Source organism: Alligator sinensis, unplaced genomic scaffold (assembly GCF_000455745.1).
Source record: "Alligator sinensis unplaced genomic scaffold, ASM45574v1 scaffold502_1, whole genome shotgun sequence".
Taxonomy (NCBI): Eukaryota; Metazoa; Chordata; order Crocodylia; family Alligatoridae; genus Alligator; species Alligator sinensis.
Window position 1 is genome coordinate 1,070,945 of NW_005841896.1, and position 19,405 is coordinate 1,090,349.

The window sequence follows — 19,405 nt, forward strand, 5'->3', positions numbered from 1 at the left end:
CCCCAGCTTCTCCCCTGCTGGCAAACAGGGGGTCGGGGCTGTGCACTCTGCGGGGCTGGGGGGCACTGGGTGTGAGCAGGCGGGGAGCCAGTGGGAGCACAGGGCATGCACTGGTGTCCCAGGGCCAGTGCCGGTGGGGCCCAGGGCAGGGTGGCAGGAGCGCGGGGTCCCAGCTGGCAGGGGCTCTATGGAACCAGGCCAGCTTCCCCCCTCCCTGCTGGTGCAGCCCAGCCTGGCTCCACAGACCCCTACTGTTCTGTGCCCCGCTCTGGGCCCCACCAGTGCTGGCCCTGGGACATTGGTACCAAGATGGTGACCAGGGGGTGGGGCACCTGTCAAGGGGCAGGGCTACCCATGTGGCCCTTGACAGCCTGCCAAAACTGGGTAAGCGGCTCTTCGCCCAAAATAATTGCCCGCCCCTGTGCTATATATGTGCAGATTTACAAATCACAAATTTGTGAAGTCTGCATTATTTTACATATTTTAAACATGTACCTTACCTATTTGTTTGAGATGCTGATCAACATTGTAATGTATGGGATAAATAGTAAAAAATAACATCATTCTTTGGAATTTGAGATGGAAAAATCATCCTACGACCTACATAATTCATCAGCAGCATTCTTATACCTTATCACACACCATGACTGAAACAAATATTCTGTATAAGAGTCTTTATATGTGGGCAGGACTGATAATCTCCTATAAAAGAACATCTTTTAAATATTCCACCCATAATGTATATACTTTAAACAGCAGCAATTACATTTTGCTGTTGAAGAATTTAAAATCACATTTCTTCTCTGATTCTCTGTTCTTTTAGCAAATCTATTCTTTTGGAAGGAAACTAGGACAAGGCAGCTTTGGAGTGGTTATTGAAGTGAGGCACAAGGAAACTGGCAAAAAATGGGCAATCAAAAAAGTGAACAGAGAAAAGGTAAATATATAAATCCATGGCGTGTTTTAATTCCTTCTTGCTTTTTTTGGATGATTTTTTTTTAACTGATCATTATCTGAACATTATGGTATCTTTTTGCATTCAAAACTCTTACTGCAATCCATATATGCATTTACTCTCACTGTTTAATGTTTATTCTCACTACCACTTGCTAGTGTTTTCTTAGATGAGTTCCATCAAGTCTTAATGATTAAACACACAGGCTGGATCCAGATATGCAGGCACATGTGGTTTGTGGTGCTGCAAACCTTTTTGCACCACCACAAGTTACACAAGTGGCACATTAATCAGTGTTCAGCACTGCTAATTTGCAGTGCCAGGGCAAAATTTGTACCAGGATTTCCTGGTAGCAAACTGCCTCCTCTCCTCCCCCTCCCCCCCGCCCCGAAAAAAAATGGTGCAAACCATGCCAAAGTGGCGAGTGCCAGGACAAATGCAGAGATGGAGGAGCAGGCAGCCCAGGGCTGAGGGACCCGGCACCCCAGCCAGCCACTTCTGGGTTGGCTGGGGCACAGGGTGCCTCAAGATTGGGGAGCAGGCAGCCCTGGGCTGTCTGTTCCCTTGTCTCCACATGCCTCAATGTGGAGGCACTACAGTAAAGCCTCGGGGCTGAGGCATGTGGAGACAGGGGAGCAGTCAGCCCAAGGTTGCCTGCTCCCCCATCTCAAGGTCCACTGTACCCCAGCCAGGTGGGGAGCTCCCCAGCTGGCCAGGGCACAGGGTAGCTCAGCACAGGGGATACATAACCCCAGCTGAGGCACCCTATGCTTCAGCCAGCCCCCCCTCCCACCTTCTCCCCCTGCTGCATGTGGAACAACAGGACAGTGTGTCCCAGTGCAAAGCACGTGGGCAGGGTCATGTATTGGGGCACAAAGTAGTGGTACAAATTTGTGCTGCTACTATTTTTGCTGCGGCAAAGGCATGCCCCTGCTTGTGTGGACATGGCCATAGAGTCCAACCTTGTCAGTTCGGATTATTACTCTTTCATGAAGTTGTAATTGATTAAAAAGTTTGCAGGATCAGCCTCTTAGTTATGCAAATCTGTTTAAAGAATGTCAGATGTTAATTTAATGTATCATTTCTAGATTCTCTTTCTTTTTGCTAAGGAATTTCTTACAATCCTAAAAGAAAATGAATGAAGTTTTACATTAAAACAACATAGACATAGTCTAAATACTTGCATGACTACTTGCAGCAAGTAACAAACCATTTTTTTGGCTGCATGATAGACCCTGTAAAGGCAAGATACTATAAAATCTCTAGTGGCTGTGTTATTTTGCCTACCCATTGGCCCAAATAAACAATTAGTGCTGCATTATTACATCATAGACTTACTGTTATCAACTTGCTAAACTAACTGGCAATTATTATTTATCTTTAGTTAAGTTGCTACAAATAGTTACTGGACTTCTAATCTATTTTTATCATGCAAGAGGAATAGCATGCTTGGGTCTGATTGTACTTGGATGGGAGACTTCCAAGAAGAGTAGTTTGTAGTCTTTTCATCTACGTTGTTACTATACCAAAGCTCAACATGCTGTTAAGACGTGCTGTGTTGTCTGCTACTTTCTTATGGATGAGACAAAAAATATTTGTGATCATTTAAGATCCTATGCAAATATTCACAGGATTAGGGGTATTAGCTCCATTGGGTTGGCTGACTTCCAACTTGAGTAATTACATTTTGTTTATCTGCATTCTCTTGATATTATTCATTTTCTATTTTGAATGTATTTTAAACTTTGGTTGCTTTTTTCTTTGTTAGGTGAAATAATTCCTATTTCTTTCTCTCACACATGTGCGTGTGTGTGTGTGCATGTATATACTAGCCAACTGCCTGTCAGGAATGATGGGAGGAAGGGGGGAGAAAAAGCGCTGCCACCCACCACCCCACACTGCCGCTGCTCTGCCTCCAGCCCTATGCACTCCCCCTACCCCTTGCCGCTCCACCCTGCGGCACTGCCACCTGCCAGGCATGGTGGAGGGGAGAAAGCTTGCACAGAGTGGTTGCAGCCACCAGCCAGAACCCTGTGCTACCACCGCTGCGTGTCCAGCCACGCACAACCCCCTCCCCTCCCTCCTGGCTGTTCTCAGGGCCCAGTGACAGCGGTGGCAGGGCACCACCACTGTGCCCTCCCCTCCCCTTCCCCACTCCTCCCTGCCACCTCCCCCTGCCTGCTGGCTTTTGTTGGGGCCCATTGGCAGCAGCAGTGAGGCCAATGCTGTGCCGCCAGCACCTCGCTCTGCCGCCTCCAAGGAGCAGGGCCCGGGGGGGGGGGCAAGGCCAGAGCCACTGGCCTCATCTCTCTGCTCCATCCCTGCCATCATGTTAGCACTCCGTCATCCCAGTCTGTCCCTGCCATCCCCCTTTGCCTCAAGGAGCAAGGCCTTGCCCCCCCACTCCAGCCCCTCAGTCCCCACTGTCATGATGCTGTGTGTCCACTTTGTGTGTCTGTCTGTGCAGAGCACTCTGATTGGTTGTTTCAGTCAGCATTGTGATTGGCTGCTGAGACAAGCAATCAGAGTGCAGATAAAGCATTATGGACAAACAGACTAAGGCTTTTATTATATTAGAATAGATATGTGTGTGTGTGTATGTATGTATGTGTGTGTATATATATATATATATATATATATATATATATATGTGGCTGCATTTTATATCTATATTTATATTTATCTATCTTATAGTATCTTGCCTTTACAGGGTCTATCATGCAGCCAAAAAAATGGTTTGTTACTGGCTGTAACTAGTCATGCAAGTATTTAGACTATGTCTATGTTGTATAAAATATATATGTATAGTGTGTGTGTATGTGTATTTTTTTTTGTGAAGAGTTCCAAAATCCTTTATGCTGGAAAACAGTCCAAAAAAGTAAGATGTTATTAGTCATAAAACTAAGCTAAGCTATACAGGTAGCAAACCCAGAGTACAAGAAGAATTATTATGTATTTGTTATTAATAATTAGTACGTAACTGTGTTTCTAAATGTAAGTTCTGTTCATGTCTTTGAATAATTTCTGTAGACTTTGTAAAGAAAAATTGCCATTGTTGAATACATGTGGCCATATAATGAATTTTGTGATGTCTGCTAAATGCATTTCCCATCTATAATTAAGGCTGGAAGCTCTGCTGTGAAGCTACTTGAAAGGGAGGTGAGCATCTTAAAAAGAGTGAACCATGAACATATAATACATTTAGAAGAAGTGTTTGAGACTCCAAAGGTAAGGCTTCCTTAATTGCAATATGATGAAAGTTATTAATGCCAAAAATAAATATAACAACAGCATTCCTGTCTACATTCTGAGCCAGTTTCTCTTACCTTCTGGTTAACATGTTTCACGTATTGGACAGTTTTCACAATCATTGACTAGAATATTGTGGATACGTTTGTTTTCTGTTTTGGTGCCCAGCTTTTTCATCCCTGAAGCTGGATGGGCAATGCCAGGTCTACCTGTGGGCTGGATCCAACTAGTAGGCCCAGTTAAGGTGCTGGGGGTTGTGCAGCCCCATCCCAATCCATCTGTCCAAGGCAAGGCAGGGGCAGCTAGGTCCCAGTCTGGATGGGGAAGGGGAGGGAGAAGGAAGAGGGGGACAAGTAGCCTGGCACTGATCTGGATGTGCAGAGGTGGTTGCGTGGAGGGGGTCAGGGGGGTTGGGGGGAGAAGAGCAGCCAGGCCTCAGTCTGGATGAATGGAGGTAGGGGCAGAAACAGCAAGCCACAATCTGGATGTGTGGGGGGCGGGGACAGGGACAGAGTGGAGTGGCCCCAATCTAGATTCGCAGGGGTGAGGTTGGGGAGGCAAGGCAAACAGCCCTCATCTGGATCTGCAGGGTGGGTGGGGTGGAGTGGCCCTGATTTGGATGCGTGGTGGGGGAGGGCTGGGGAAGCAGCTTGCCCTGACCTGGATGCATTGGGGGTAGGGCCAGCCCTGATCCTGCTGTATGGCAATGACCGACACAGGATAGGATCTAGCTGCAGGGAGCTTCTACTTTCTCCCTGCTTCTACTTGCTCCCTTTCAGATTGTTAATTTGGAGCCCCCTACTGCTAAATATCTAAGCTTTGGGGATTCCAGTGGGCCAGATGCCATAGCTTCATGGGGTGGAGGTTGAACAGTCCTGCTCTGGACCAGAGATGCTCAAACTCTGGCCCGCAGGCCGGATGCAGCCAGTGGAGCCATTGCATCTGGCTTGAGGGCTCCCCGCATGTCTGGAAGTTTGGCAGTGGGAGAGTGATGGCTATTAATATGGTCATCCTTCCAAATCCCCAAGCCCAATACCTGTGAGGCCTGTCAGAACCAAGCTATGCTCTCCCCCCTGCCCCAGCTTTTGGATCAAGACCCAGCCATGTCTCCTTCTCCCATGCAGGGCCAGGTAGGAGTGTTACCATCATGGATCATCATGTTTTTGTTCTGTGTTTGGTCAGTACACAGCACAATGAGGTCCTGATCCATGACTAGTGTTCTTAGTTATTACAGTAATAAAAATAATATGTTGGAAGAGAAATCATTATTTTGGCTCTTTGTTAATATCAGCGGATGTTCCTTGTTATGGAGTTGTGTGAGGATGGAGAACTTAAAGAAATCCTTCACAGGAAAGGACACTTCACAGAGACTGAGACAAGGCACATCATTCAAAGTCTGGCATCAGCAATAGCATATCTTCACAAAAAAGGTAAGGAGGTTCATTGGCTCTGAATGTTAGTGTTCTTTAAGAGCAATTACAATTACTGTTCTGTGTTTCACAGTGTAATTGTGCCCTCATAATCTAGGAGTGAAGCATTTCACTTTAATGCTTTTTGAAACTTTGTTTTTTATTGTTTAACTGTTAATGTTTCCTTTTACTACTTTGCTCCAACCTTCTGATAACATTTATTTTTTTCTAATTTCATAACTGCTTTGTGTTACAGCATTATCTTATTTCAGCAGCTAAGTCTATTATAGCAGAGAAAATGAAGCGGGACTGGAGTGCTCTTGTCTGTCCTCCACTTAAAATGATGCAGTCAATATCAGCATTTTGATTCACCCTAGGGAAACATTAAAATACTGTACAATCCATGACAGAATTAACCAATTCAGCCAAAAAAATAGAATTTAGTGTTTTCATTTTTTCTTTCTCCATTGTAGGAGTGGAAAAGCTTGTATTTGAATTCCACAGAAATTGTTTGTCTCTTTAGTTTCGACATATTAGCTGAAATAATGAGCAGTTCCTCTTTCTTTATATCGAGGAACATGTTGTGTGAGGAATAGCCCCTTCTTTGAATCAAGCATATGTTTGCTAAGCTGCAAAATGGGCAGAAAAAGAGCTCTATAGCAACAGCATAAGAATGCATCTGGGTGCTTGAGGCAGCTAACATGCACAAGGGCAGCGGTGACTTCTGGTTGCTGCTGCTGCCACGATCACAACCATGTGGCTGCAGTGAAAGTAGTTTTTTTCATGTCCCCACCTCCCTCCCCATCCCCATCAACACATGGGACTGTTGCCCCTGTCACTCTGCTGTAGTTATGCCACTGTTCTTTCCCTTTTGCCTATTGGATATTGGGAGAGACTGGGCTTATAAAAATATTTGCAAATGTTGCAAATAATAATTAATAATTATAATTAGAGGTGCACCAATCTACTGGTTGCCTGTTGGAGTGGCACCAGAAATGACATTATCGGCTATCAGGTTTTTTTTGGCTGTTGTAGCCGATAATATTTACTGATAATTATGTCTTGGGGCTGGGCCCTGGGATGCCTGGGTTCCCTCTCCCCTGTGAGGCCGGGGCCCCCAGATACCTGAGTTGTTTCCCGTGAACTAGGGTGACCTTGAACATGCAGGACCCAATCCGGATACAGGGTCCTGAGCCGTTTTTCATCCCCACCCCCATCCCCTCACCGATGGGCTGGACTGGGTTAGAGTGGAGTGGAGCAACTGGCGCAGTGTCCCAGGCTCTGATATAACATGGACTGTGAACTGTGGCCAGGGTGGGCACTGTAAAAGGCGGTGAGTGCTGCAGAGACGTAACTGGGAGGGAAGGGGCAGGTGGAGCTGTCTGGCCCAGCCTGCAGTACCTCAGCCTCCAGTGGCTGGGGTTCTGCACCCTAGGGGCCAGGGGCAAAGCCTGGCAGGGGCTCAGGCAGCCGTTCCCTCCCACTGTGTGCAACAGGGTCCTTCTCCGGTCCCTCAGCTGGGGTAACCACCCATCCCTAATTGGGACAAGTCCTGGTCCCAGGCCCCATGACTCTGGGACAACTTTTGTCCTGGATTCGCAGCACCCTGCAGGGATCGGGAAATGGTGGGTTTTCCCTTGCAGGCAGGCAGCATTTTAGCCTACAAGAGGCTGCTTGGGGCTGCTGGGAGGGGGGTGCAGGGGGGGCCACATGCATGTGCAAGCCCACACACATGCATGTGGCTAGGAATACAGCTTGGCAGCATTGAGAGCAGCTCCCTGCAGGGAAATCTGTGGGGGAAGGGGTGGGGGGAGAAGGCAGATTGAGGCCTCCACAGTGAAAGAGGAAGTGGGGCAGGGCCAGGGTGGTGCATGATACTTGGGGCTGGGGCAGGGAGCAAGGCAGAGCTATGAATGGGATGGGGGCTGGTGTGGGCAGCCTGCTGTGGGTTTGGAGCTCCTCACCCTGCTGCTTTTTCCTTGAGAGCTCTGTGCCAGGCCCTGTGCCTGTGCCAGCAGCAGCATGGGTGGTGGCAATGGTGGCATGGAGTCGTGCGCTTTGCTGCTGCTGGGTGGGCAGGGGGTGTGCGACTGGCGCGGGGCTCTCAGGGCAAAGGCAGCAGAGCTGGGAGCCCTGAGCCCACAGCAGGCAGCCCACAGCAGGCAACCCACATCTGCCCCTGCCCCATTCGACTCTGCTCCGGCTGTGGTGGGGCGGGCATGGAGGGACCTGGGAAGAGAGGCAAGCATATGTCACCCTACCCTCAGCCCAGCTGGGTCCTGCCCTTCCTGGGACCAGGGTCAGGGCTGGATCCATTCAGCCTCCCCCCATGGGGCACAGGGGCTTGCCCTGCCCCTGACAGTGGCAGCACTAGGAGGGGAAGGGGCCTTTCCTGCTGCTGGAGTCCAGCTACTGGGACCTGGGGCTTGGCTGTGGAGGAGGAGTGGCCCAGTTTCTCCAGGCCTGGAATGGTTCTGTGGTCCTGCCCTGGGCAGAGGGAGAAGAGTGGGGAGCCTGGCTCAGAGACCACCCAGCCCTGGGCAGCCAGAAAGGCTCGCACCTTCCCTCTCAGCCCTGCTTGACAGGCTCAGGCAGTTGCCCCCAGGCTAGGGTTCAAGGGCATCGTGCAGAAGGGGCTGAAGGGCTCCATGCAGCCAGTCCCAGGCACTGCTAGGCCAGCCCTGCCTGCTGCAACTGGCACAGGCTCTGGGCACTTTTACATGTGCTCCAGAGGTGCGGGGGGGTGGCGCTTTAAATAGAGCAGCTCCAACAGCCACTTTAATTAAAGTGCCGTGGTGTCTCATGTATCAGTGTCCCTGCACTTAAAGATGGTGGCAGGGGAACATGAACTAAAGCTTTTTCAACAGGCTTTAGTTCAAACGCCCCCACTGCCATTTTTAAGCATGAGGATGCTGATATGCAAGATGCAGGATGCTTCTGGAGTGCGCCAAAAAAAAGGTTTATATATGCCAGTAGTTTAAAATGCCTTGCATTATTACTAATTATTGGTTATTGGGTTGGCATCGGCTGATATGGCTGGTTAATAATCAATCTGCTATCAGTATTGGCCAAAAAAATCTTTATCACTGCACACCTAATAATAATCCCTCCCTGTTCCCCCCCATTTTTTTACTATAGGATTTTTGCTAGTTTGTGATACTATAACACAAAAAGTGATGCAAACTGTTTTCCTTATTACAAAACATGAGGAGTGTGGATCCAAATTTGATCATTATGTTAAATTCCTTCTCTTAATGGACAAATGCTCCTTTCTTTAAGTTTCACTAATGAAGAAGAAAATGCATCAGAACTGTTCAGAGAAATTACACAATTGAAGGCATTTAAAGCATTTCTGTCAGAATATTTTCATTGTATTTGGTAAATAACATTTTATTCTTTGTTCTTTCTTGACAGACATTGTTCATAGAGATCTGAAACTGGAAAACATTTTAGTTAAAAGCACTGACACCAATGCAGCAAATGAGATGAAATTAAATATAAAGGTAAGACTATAAATTTTTAACAACTCTGCATTACTCACTTATTTTGATATCCAGGTATTGCTGAAGGACTTGATTTTGGTACCTAGTAGTATCTTTTGAAAAGAGACACTAAAAATGATATTAGTAAGTTAGAAAAAAAACAACCCCAAATTGATAGTTAAACTCCACTGAAATAATTTTTTTTCTGTCAAATAAAAAGTTGTATACCTTCAAGTTAACTGGGGGGAAAAAGACCCAACCCATTAAAAACCTTAAAGAAAGTTTACCTTATTTTTCTAGACAATGGCTGTCTAACTGGCTGCCCAGAGGCCACATGCAGTCCATAAAGGATTAAAGTGGAGCCCCTAGGCTCCCATGCAGCCACCGCTTCCCCCCCACTCCATTGCTCTGGCTACAGAAGCAGCCAGGGTCTCCAGGCTCCGTCTCTGTCTGGCTTCCCCTTCCCCACCCCAAGGTGAGGGGCAGTGTAGCGCAGCACAGAGCACAGTGTGGAGGCAGTGGCATAATAGAAAAGGGGGCACAAAATTAGCCACAACTGCAACAGTGACTGATTGCACCTTTGTGATCAGCATCACAGCACCCATTGCTGCCTGTGGTGAGGAGCTGCACAACCATGGTCAGCCCAGGATGCCTGAGAGGTGCAATGCATCAAGGGACCCTACAGCCAGGGAACTTAGGGTGAGGTGGGGTACAAGTGCAGTGGGGCAGGATGCATGGTGCAGCCCTTTTCCAGACATTAGGATAGTTCCAAAACATTCATTACGCTAAGGTAGCAGAAACTCTTAAATTATAGCTAATATTTTAAATTATGCACATTATCAATTTAATGTAAATATGGTACAGTTTTTTTTAAAGAATCTTTGATTTAAGTACAACTCACATTCCACAGTAGACTGCTTTGTATGCTGATAAATATTTACTACTTTCAAAATATTTACTACTTAAAATGTCTGTTTATTTATTACCTATTCTTATTGCAAGAATTGTTCCCTGATGGCCAATAAATCAAATGTTACATCATTTACTAGTTGCTTAACATTTCAAGTACAGATGTTGGCAAAATTAATACATTTGTTGAAACAATCTTTAGAGCTGAAGTGTTGGATTGTGGATCTACAGTATGTGTTATGAAATATGTATAATATTTTATATGTTGTATAATACGATCACTTCAGTAAAACAGTCTCTGGAAAAATTCAAGTGTACGTAGTCAATCACCATTAACATTACCATAAAGCATTTCTTGTTAATTTTGTGCTGTTCATGAAAATAATAATAGCCAATGATAATAGCAAGCCAGTGGAATTTAGGACTTCATCTCTGGATGACATTTATCAGAGCATCATTACTAGGGACCTCAGAAAAGTAATTCAGGAGTGTCTGTCAATGATATTGGTACTGTTTTTAATATAAGGACTCCCAAATCCCTTGAGGGGTGGAAGAGACAAAGAAAGTTTGTATGTATTTAGATACTGATGTTCAAAGTGACATCTCTAAAGTGTATCTTTACCTGCAACTTAAGATTCAGGAATGAAGGTTATTCTATGGATACGAATGCACATGAGAGGCTTTCACAGATGCTTTTTACAGCCAGAGAGTCTTTGTTAACAAGTGACCCAAAGAAAAGTAAAGAGACTACCCAGCATTTTAATTGGTGAAAATAGGAAGCCCATATAATAATTGAAACCTCCCTTTGAAATACCTTCCTGGTCATTCATTCTTTATAAAATACTTTGGGTTTTCCTGCCAATCCTCCTCAGTTTCATTCCTGGTCAGACATTTGATCCAGGTGGTGATTCTATAGGTAGGTACTGCAGTTTGTAGGGAAGAGGTAACTGGTATTTTAAATTTTGCATATCATGTCCTTACTGTTAGGTCCCCAGATGTCTCAGTTTAAGAGAGAGAGCAAGATCAGAATGGAAAATAATTATCATATACTATACTTTCTAGGACTATCCTATTCCTCTTTCCACACCAAACAATATACATTCTTTGAGTATTTTTACAATGGTCTAATTTTGAGTGTTTGTATATTATTACTGTGGTTGAATATGGTGTTACTGTCAGGAGTTTGGAATTATTTGCTAGTAGCAAATCTACTTTTTGGCGTATATGTGAAAGTTCTTAACCTATGTAAGGGATGAGGCCAATTCCCAAAGCCTTGTGGACAAGTCTGAATTGCCTCTGACATTTCCAGGCATAAAAAGAGGTCAGTCTCAAAAAGGAGATGATAAAGTAATGCATTTTTCACTTGTGATTGTAAAGTACATATGTATTCATACATATTGAGTAATCTTTCTCATTTCCAACAGTAGAACGAGGCTTTGTTTATTGTCCTGGAGGTAGATGGGTGTCAATGGTAGAGTAGAAGCATTTCTGCTATGCTGAGACACCATAATATTACACACACAAATGTCCACAAGAGCACTGGAGAGCATGTGTTGAAAAAGCTATTTTAAAATGTATTTATAATGAAGGTTAAAGTATGGATACTTTTAAATTGTCAGGTCCTGGTGTATGGAGAAGGACAGGCTCTGGTCACTACCTGGTTCACCATCTCTGGAGCATGCAGCATAGTCCCTGTGCTAAAAAGGCAACTTTTCTATATTATGGCTGCTTGTGGTGTAGTTGCTCTGTGAAATAGGAGGATCCTAGTATTCTTTTCCTGCACATATACAGAAACAGTCATAATAATTAGCCCCAGTCAGAACTGGCTTCAGTTTCGTTAGTTAGGGTCACGTCATCAGAAACAATGATTACAAGAGGAAGGGGTAGCAGAATGTGATAGTGTTATCCTTTCAGTAATAAGTTTAATGTTGGCATAATTGTTTCTGTCATTGGATACTAGAGAAACAAAAAGAGGAAACTAGTTAAGTTTAAAAAAGTAAAAGAATCTTTTTAAAGATATTGATCACTGTAAAAGTCTCATGAGATACACCTCTACTATCCATGAGATTACAAGAAGGGTAGAAGGTGTAAATTTAACATCTGGTGTGCCTCAGTATCATGCCGTTGTAAAATGAACAATACCTACGTTGGACAAGAATGAAACTTCCACATTTTAGATCACTTTCCACTGGTGAGACTTTCTAAAATGCGGGCATATGTATATCTTACCTACTCACATTTGCCAGCTCCATGTAAAGTGAATACCAGTTTTTAAAACAAAAAAAAATTATTATTTTGTAGCTCAGATTGTTCAGCCTCTGCTTTCATTTCTGGACTGAATGCAAGAGCAGGTATCCTGTTTGGATGTCTGACTCAGTCCAGCAGAACCTTGCCTAGGGAAATTATGTTAGCAAATGACGTTTTAGCTCCTCTGACCTTTTTTTTTTTAAGAAAGAGTATGAAAGGAAAGAGCCACCAAAATCTTAATGGGGTGTAAAATTGGCCCTGAAAGAATCGAGTAAAATTTGTATTTGGATCTCCCACTCTGTTGGCAGGTGCTCTAACCACTGGGATATTGGGCTAAAATAACAGTTTTCTTTCCTCTCAATTCTACTTCTAATCAAGTATGAGTGCAGGGTAGTTCTGTTTTACCACAAGGCAAAATAGAATTCCAAATGTTGAATAAGTGCCCCAAACTCCAGGTACATACATGTAAGGATACAAGTTAAAATAGGATTTAGCTCCTTGTATGCAAAGCAAGCGGGCTATTACTAGCTCCTCTATCACCAAGGGCACCTATACAGTACACATGCCTGATGTCTGCTCTGATGTGTGCTAATTAGTTTGCTAGATTAATTGAGTCTGTAAGAGGGTACTAATTAGCATGTTCCAGCAGCCTTGGCATTTCATGTATTCAGCATCCCTGCTCTTCAAAATGGTGGTGGGGCACTTTAACTAAAGCTCATCCAAAGAGCAGGTATTTTGCCATTTTGAAGCATGGGATGCTGAATACCCAAGACACTGGGGGCACTTTAATTGAAGTAGCTCCCAAGAGCCACTGTAATTAAAGTGCCCTCCCCACAACCCTGGAGCACATGTAAAGACACCCTAAGTGGTGAGGCCAAGTAACAACAACCTAGAGCAATGATTCTTAATCTTGTTAGACTTGGGGCACCTTCATAAAATACTGTCCCTTGGTTTTCATTTTGTTTTTGATGACAGAAAAATAATAGACCCTTTCTTCTTTTGCAAAGAAGTCAGACCACAACAGATCAGAATGCATTTAAAACTATGAATTTCTTTGAAATCTTTGTTTATCTTGTGAATCATGTATACACACCTAACAGAGCTAACATTACAGTGCCCTTGAAAAGATCACGAGGCACCCCAGGGTGCCAGGGCACCCTAGTTGAGAATCACTGCTATACAGTCTGCTATTTTGGTATAAACTGCTCTTTCGTCTGCTGCTGATCCAATTTACATTAGTATATAAAATTGGTGTACAATTTATAGGAATGTATAAAACTGATTTACCCGTGTGAATGTGTTGTGTATCCAGTTTAAATGTAGCTCTAAAGAAGCAACTCTTTGATTTGCCAGAAGTTAGGCTTTGGTTCAGCTGGATCTCTTTTCTGATTTTTCTCTCTCTCTCCCTCCCTTCTTGTTCCCATTATTGGCTGTATCTGGGTCTGCTTCTACCATCACTAGCTTTTATGTGGGCCTTCCATGTTTCTCTAGTCTCAAGGAAAGTAAAATATTTAGCAAGAATTTGTTCCGTGTCCTTGGTGGGCTTTTGAAGTTATCCTGAATATCAAGAAACACCTATAATATTAAAGATGTTTAGATAATAGAAGAACATTTCCCAGCTGTGAAGTCACCAAATAAACATTAGTGATGCTTGATACAAAGTTACATACATTTGAGGAAGGAATAGAATTGAGCCCTTCCTGCTACATACTTTTGTTTTCTTTGACCACAGGATAATCGGAGAGTTCTAAGCTGGACAAAAGAACTACTTTCACCTTTGTTTCAATATTCTGTTGTTTCCTATAGGTGACTGATTTTGGTTTAGCTGTACAAAAGGCAGCTCGTAGTGAAACCATGTTTCAGTCTACTTGTGGAACGCCTATTTACATGGGTAAGTTCATTTCTTAATATAGTTTAAGAATTATAAATTGCCAGGTTGTTCCTAATATGCAACCATTGAAAGAGAGCTTTCTTCTAAGCTTCATCTATCAGGAGATTTTCCTTTATTTTAGGAATTGCTCTGCCAGTCCAAATCAATAATCATCTAGTCTGGGATGGTGACTGACTTCCACAGTATATACTTTGGAAGCATATACAAGTAACTGTAATGGATAATAAGGTGCTAGTAAAGCAGTTTATTTTTCTAGCATAGACATAAAGCTTTGTTACTGTGAGGACTTGTATTCCTTATAGTATTTTCTGTATGATGTAAAGGTTATTTGTAGTAGCAATATACATGTTTAATCCACTTTCGAATCCTTCTAATATTTGGTGTCTCCTGTGGGATCAAATTCTATGACCTAAAAATATTTAGGTTTTTTCTCAGCATAACACAGCTGTTGGATAGTAACAGTGCATGCAACTTCCATTGTGTTCAAGTGTCCTTCCTCTGTGTGGTCTGCAAGAGGGCAAGCCAAAAAGGTCTGAGGTCCTGCAGAGGGAGCTCACACTGTGGATCCAAGGAAAACAAACATTACCTCTATTTAAAATAAAAATGTTTTCCTTCTCACTTGTCCATTAAAACAGTATTTTGGTAGCAATTGTGTCCACTAGAAGGATAGCAGAGATCAAGACTGGTGTGGCAAGATCATAGCCAACAAAGAAGGGTTAACATTGAGACTTCATCTTAAGTTTCTGTGCAAAACAATCTATGATTTTCTTTTCAAGGAGGTGATTCACCTTGTTTTTTGTCCCTAAGGCATGCTATAATTGAAGGTAAGCTAAGGTACATACTTTAGACATTGGTAGAAGGCTGGCCTCCTCCTGTCCAGAAAAAATGATATTAGGGTATCCCCTCTCTTATATGTAGCTTTTGCAAAAACAATGAAGAGTCTGTGTGTTTTGACCTCAAGAATTTCTAATTGGCTTCCTGCCTGTATCAGAGTATGTCAAGTTAAGGTCCACCAGAAAGAGTAACAGGCTACTCGGCAAACACAAGCAGGCTCCATAGCTTTTTTAAAGGAATATACTTATAGTAGATATATGTAAGGCATGTACATGTCCCTTTTCACAGCATTCCTTTCTTTTAGAAGCATTATGACCTGATGCTTCTTTTGGAAAGACTGCTTTGTGTTTATTATTTAATTAGAGTCCAAGTCCCCACCTCTGTCAGTTCAGGTCACTTCTTGTGAATTACAGTACTATGCTTGGAATGTAGATGGAAAAGCACTTAAAGTAAAAACATTTACTCAGTAGGTGTGCGCGAAGTAGGCAGTATTAGATTTGGATTTGGATTTGGATTTGGCCCGGGCCCGATTTGGGGGACAGTGATTCAATTTGCTGATTCTAATCACTGTCCCGATTCGATTTGGCCAAATCGGGAGATTCAATTCAGATTCGGATAATCAGTGATCGGCCATAGACACAGATTTTTTCTTTTCTACGTACCTTGAGGTACCAGGTGCAGCTCGTGAACACTGAGATGGTGGGCTAGATGGAGCGTCCCATGGGTGTGCGGGGGTGTGACACCACAGGATACGGACGCAGGGTCTGGCATCCTGAGGACATCCACTTGTCCTGCTGGTGCCAGAGTGGGTGTCAGTCGACAGACTCGGGTCAGGCTCCTGCCCGTTATCTCGCCTGCCATGTCTTTGATGATTTTTAATTAAGTCTGGGAGTGTGGTGGCTTTCCCCGACCCAAAGCCAGCTGATGCTTGTTCAGGTGGACGGTGCGACCCAGCAAAAAAATAAAGGAAATGGGAAAAATAAAGGAAAAAAACCTCCAAGAGCTGACAGCATCACCTCTGTTTTCTTCTTTGTTCTCTTGCTGAGCCTCTCAATTGTGACTATAGCGATCGAGCGTTTTCTTCCCGCTCCTCCACTGATGCTGACACGCCAGCTTAATCCTACACCCGCCGAAGCCAATTGACGTGGAGCTGGGGTTTCTGCTCTCACTTTCTCTCTCTCTTTTTTTTTTTTTTCTCTGAGCTCCTCCGAGCTGTGAAGACCCAATGGGTCTTTTGCCCCTTTCCCGGGGGCAGGCAGGTGGTTCTTCCTGCTGCTGCCCCTGCTCTCTTTCTCCCCTATGCGTCTCTTTCCCCTCTCGCTGCTGCCCGCCGCTGCAATTAGCTTTTGGCCCCGTATTTGCACCAATTCGGTGCACCCAAAGAGTCCATAAAGCTCCGTGGGAGCAGATTGGGAGATTCCTCCAGAGCACAGCCGGGCTGTGATGGCCACACAGGTCCTCTCATTTGGGGCTCCCGGTGATGCGGATGCTCCTGACCTTCCCACAGGAGGTCCCCCGTGCACTCGGCAGCAGACCCAGAAGTGGACCGGAAGTACTGGACCCCAGGACCAGTGCCTCCCCAGATCCAGGAGGCACCAGTTGCCGAGCTGGGGGGCAGAGGGGTCCCCCGTGTGCTTCGCAGCGGACCCGGAAGTGGACTGGAAGTACTTCTGGTCCACTTAAGCGTTTGCTGCCAAGTGTATGGGGGACCCCCTCGTGCTCTCGTGAGACACTATATCTGCCCCACCATATCAGTGTTCACAAGCTGCGCCTGGTACCTCAAGGTACATAGAAAAAACATAAAGCTGTGTCTATGACTGAATCTCTCCAAATCAATTCGGAGGCTTCTGATTTGATTCGGAGAGATTAATAGGTCTCCTGATTCAGTTCAGATTTGGAGATTTGGCCGCTGAATCAGGCCGAATCTCCTCTGAATCGTTTCAGCGACTGAAGCTTTGCACAGCCCTATTATTCAGTTTACAGTAACTGTAGTCCTTTGGGGTGTGTTGTGTCCATATGTGTTCCAAGACCTACTTCCTTCCCTGCTTCCAGGGAATCTTAGAACAACTGGTTCTTCATTGACAAAGGAGTTGAGAAATACAGGTCACTAGATGGAAGCCTGAGGACAGTTATAGGCCAGATGTGGCTCCAGTGAACACTGCTGGCCAAAAGAATCCCAACTCCAACGGACAGGGTACAAGCGTACTGTCAGTGAAACGTATGGTTGAACTCTTAAAGGACCACTCTTACTGTTTGGGGGTTTTTCCCATCAAATTTCACTTTCTTAGATAAAATAGAGGGTATGAAGGCCGCAACTTTTTATAAACTATGCTGTGGAAAAAGGCAAAGTGGGATTAAACATTAAAACAGCTTTAAGGGACATGCCATATGAATGGTCCATCCAATCCCTTGTGTCTTGATGGTGACCAGTACCTTTTAAGGAAGTTAAAAGAAACACTGAAGTACATGATTATGGAATTACCTAAGTAAAGGCATTTTCCTCAAATACCCACTTTTACCTCTGCCTGACAAGAAATAGTGTACTGCTTCTACATGGGGTTTTTTTGTATCCTGTGTAAAGTGCTATGCTTATTTTCATTATCCAATTCTGAATGCTTTTTTGAATTACATTAAGCTGCAGTGATATATTCTAGCAATGCATTTCACAGACTGATTGTCTGATTATGGATTGTATAACAAATTAAAGCAAAAAAGAAATCTTCCAAAGAAGATAATGAAGTGCCCAATGGCATTTCAACCAAAAAAAATGGTATTACAATATATATTAAAAGGAGGGGGTTGCATAGGTTGAAATGACTTTGTGATAAGCAGCTAACCTTTACAGCTACTCTGAGAAATTGATGTTCTTTCTGTTAAATGTATAACAAGTACAAACTAAACATTTAAAAATACTTTGGACAGATACCTCTGGTGTTCTAATTCCATTGACTGGATTGGAGTTCACCAAGAGGGATCTGCATCTTATTGTGTTGGGCACTAAAACCTAGACTTTCCCCAAGTCTAGTATTTTTACATAGTAGTAGGTGAGTGAAATTACAAATATCAGCAAGACTTCCAATACTTGTGTACCAGTTGTGATATGTAGTTAAAGTTAGACTTCATAGTTTCTTGACAGTAATTTGGTATCTTTAAAACAAGACTCATGCTTTGCAAAGGGGACTTCAAATAAATGTAGAATGTCATATGGTGCACTAAAATGTTTTTGAGTGTATACATGGATAAATGAAATGTATACATTTGTTATAATTTTCCATGTATAGAATCTAATTATTGGAGGGTCATTTTAACTTCATCCCTGTCACCACTGTAACAGGGAAAGCAGGGGGGCACCAGGATGGCAGGTGGAGGGAGGTCAAGCAACTTCATCTCTGGAGTTGGAGGGTCGCACCCAGAGAGTCGTGGTGGATGGGTCGGCTTCGACCTGGAAGGGTGTGGGCAGTGGGGTCCCTCAGGGCTCGGTCCTTGGACCGATACTCTTTAATGTCTTCATCAGCGACTTGGACGAAGGAGTGAAATGTACTCTGTCCAAGTTTGCAGATGACACAAAGCTATGGGGAGAAGTGGACACGCCGGAGGGCAGGGAACAGCTGTAAGCAGACCTGGACAGGTTGGACAAGTGGGCAGAAAACAACAGAATGCAGTTCAACAAGGAGAAATGCAAAGTGCTGCACCTAGGGAGGAAAAATGTCCAGCACACCTACAGCCTAGGGAATGACCTGCTGGGTGGCACGGAAGTGGAAAGGGAACTTGGAGTCCTAGTGGACTCCAAGATGAACATGAGTCGGCAGTGTGATGAAGCCATCAGAATAGCCAATGGCACTTTATCGTGCATCAGCACATGGATGACGAATAGATCCAAGGAGGTGATACTTCCCCTCTATCGGGCGCAGTTGGAGTACTGCGTGCAATTCTGGGTGCCGCACTTCAAGAGGGATGCGGATAACCTGGAGAGGGTCCAGAGAAGGGCCACTCGTATGGTTAAGGGCCTACAGACCAAGCCCTACAAGGAGAGACTAGAGAAACTGGACATTTTCAGCCTCCGCAAGAGAAGGTTGAGAGGCGACCTTGTGGCGGCCTGTAAGTTCATCACAGGGGCACAGAAGGGAATTGGTGAGTATTTATTCACCAAGGCGCCCCCAGGGGTTACAAGAAATAATGGCCACAAGCTAGCAGAGAGCAGATTTAGACTGAACATTAGGAGGAACTTCTTCATGTTAGAGTGGCCAAAATCTGGAATGGGCTCCCAAGGGAGGTGGTGCTCTCCCCTACCCTGGGGGTCTTCAAGAGGAGGTTAGATATGCATCTAGCTGGGGTCATCTAGACCCAGCACTCTTCCCTGCCTATGCAGGGGGTCGGACTCGACGATCTATTGAGGTCCCTTCCGACCCTAACATCTATGAATCTAGGA

At 44.4% G+C, this 19,405-nt stretch overlaps 1 protein-coding gene across 4 annotated transcripts in view; it reads left to right on the forward strand.

Annotated features, from left to right (window-relative positions):
* Positions 1-19,405, forward strand: part of STK33 (serine/threonine kinase 33) — a 73,119-nt gene that overhangs the window by 32,812 nt on the left and 20,902 nt on the right. For all 4 annotated transcript variants that reach the window (XM_025197407.1, XM_014517208.2, XM_014517209.2 and 1 more), the window contains exons 4-8: positions 824-937; positions 4,079-4,183; positions 5,496-5,634; positions 9,028-9,116; positions 14,058-14,142. In XM_025197407.1, coding sequence (XP_025053192.1) covers positions 824-937; positions 4,079-4,183; positions 5,496-5,634; positions 9,028-9,116; positions 14,058-14,142 — 532 coding nt within the window. The remainder of the gene's footprint in view (positions 1-823; positions 938-4,078; positions 4,184-5,495; positions 5,635-9,027; positions 9,117-14,057; positions 14,143-19,405) is intronic.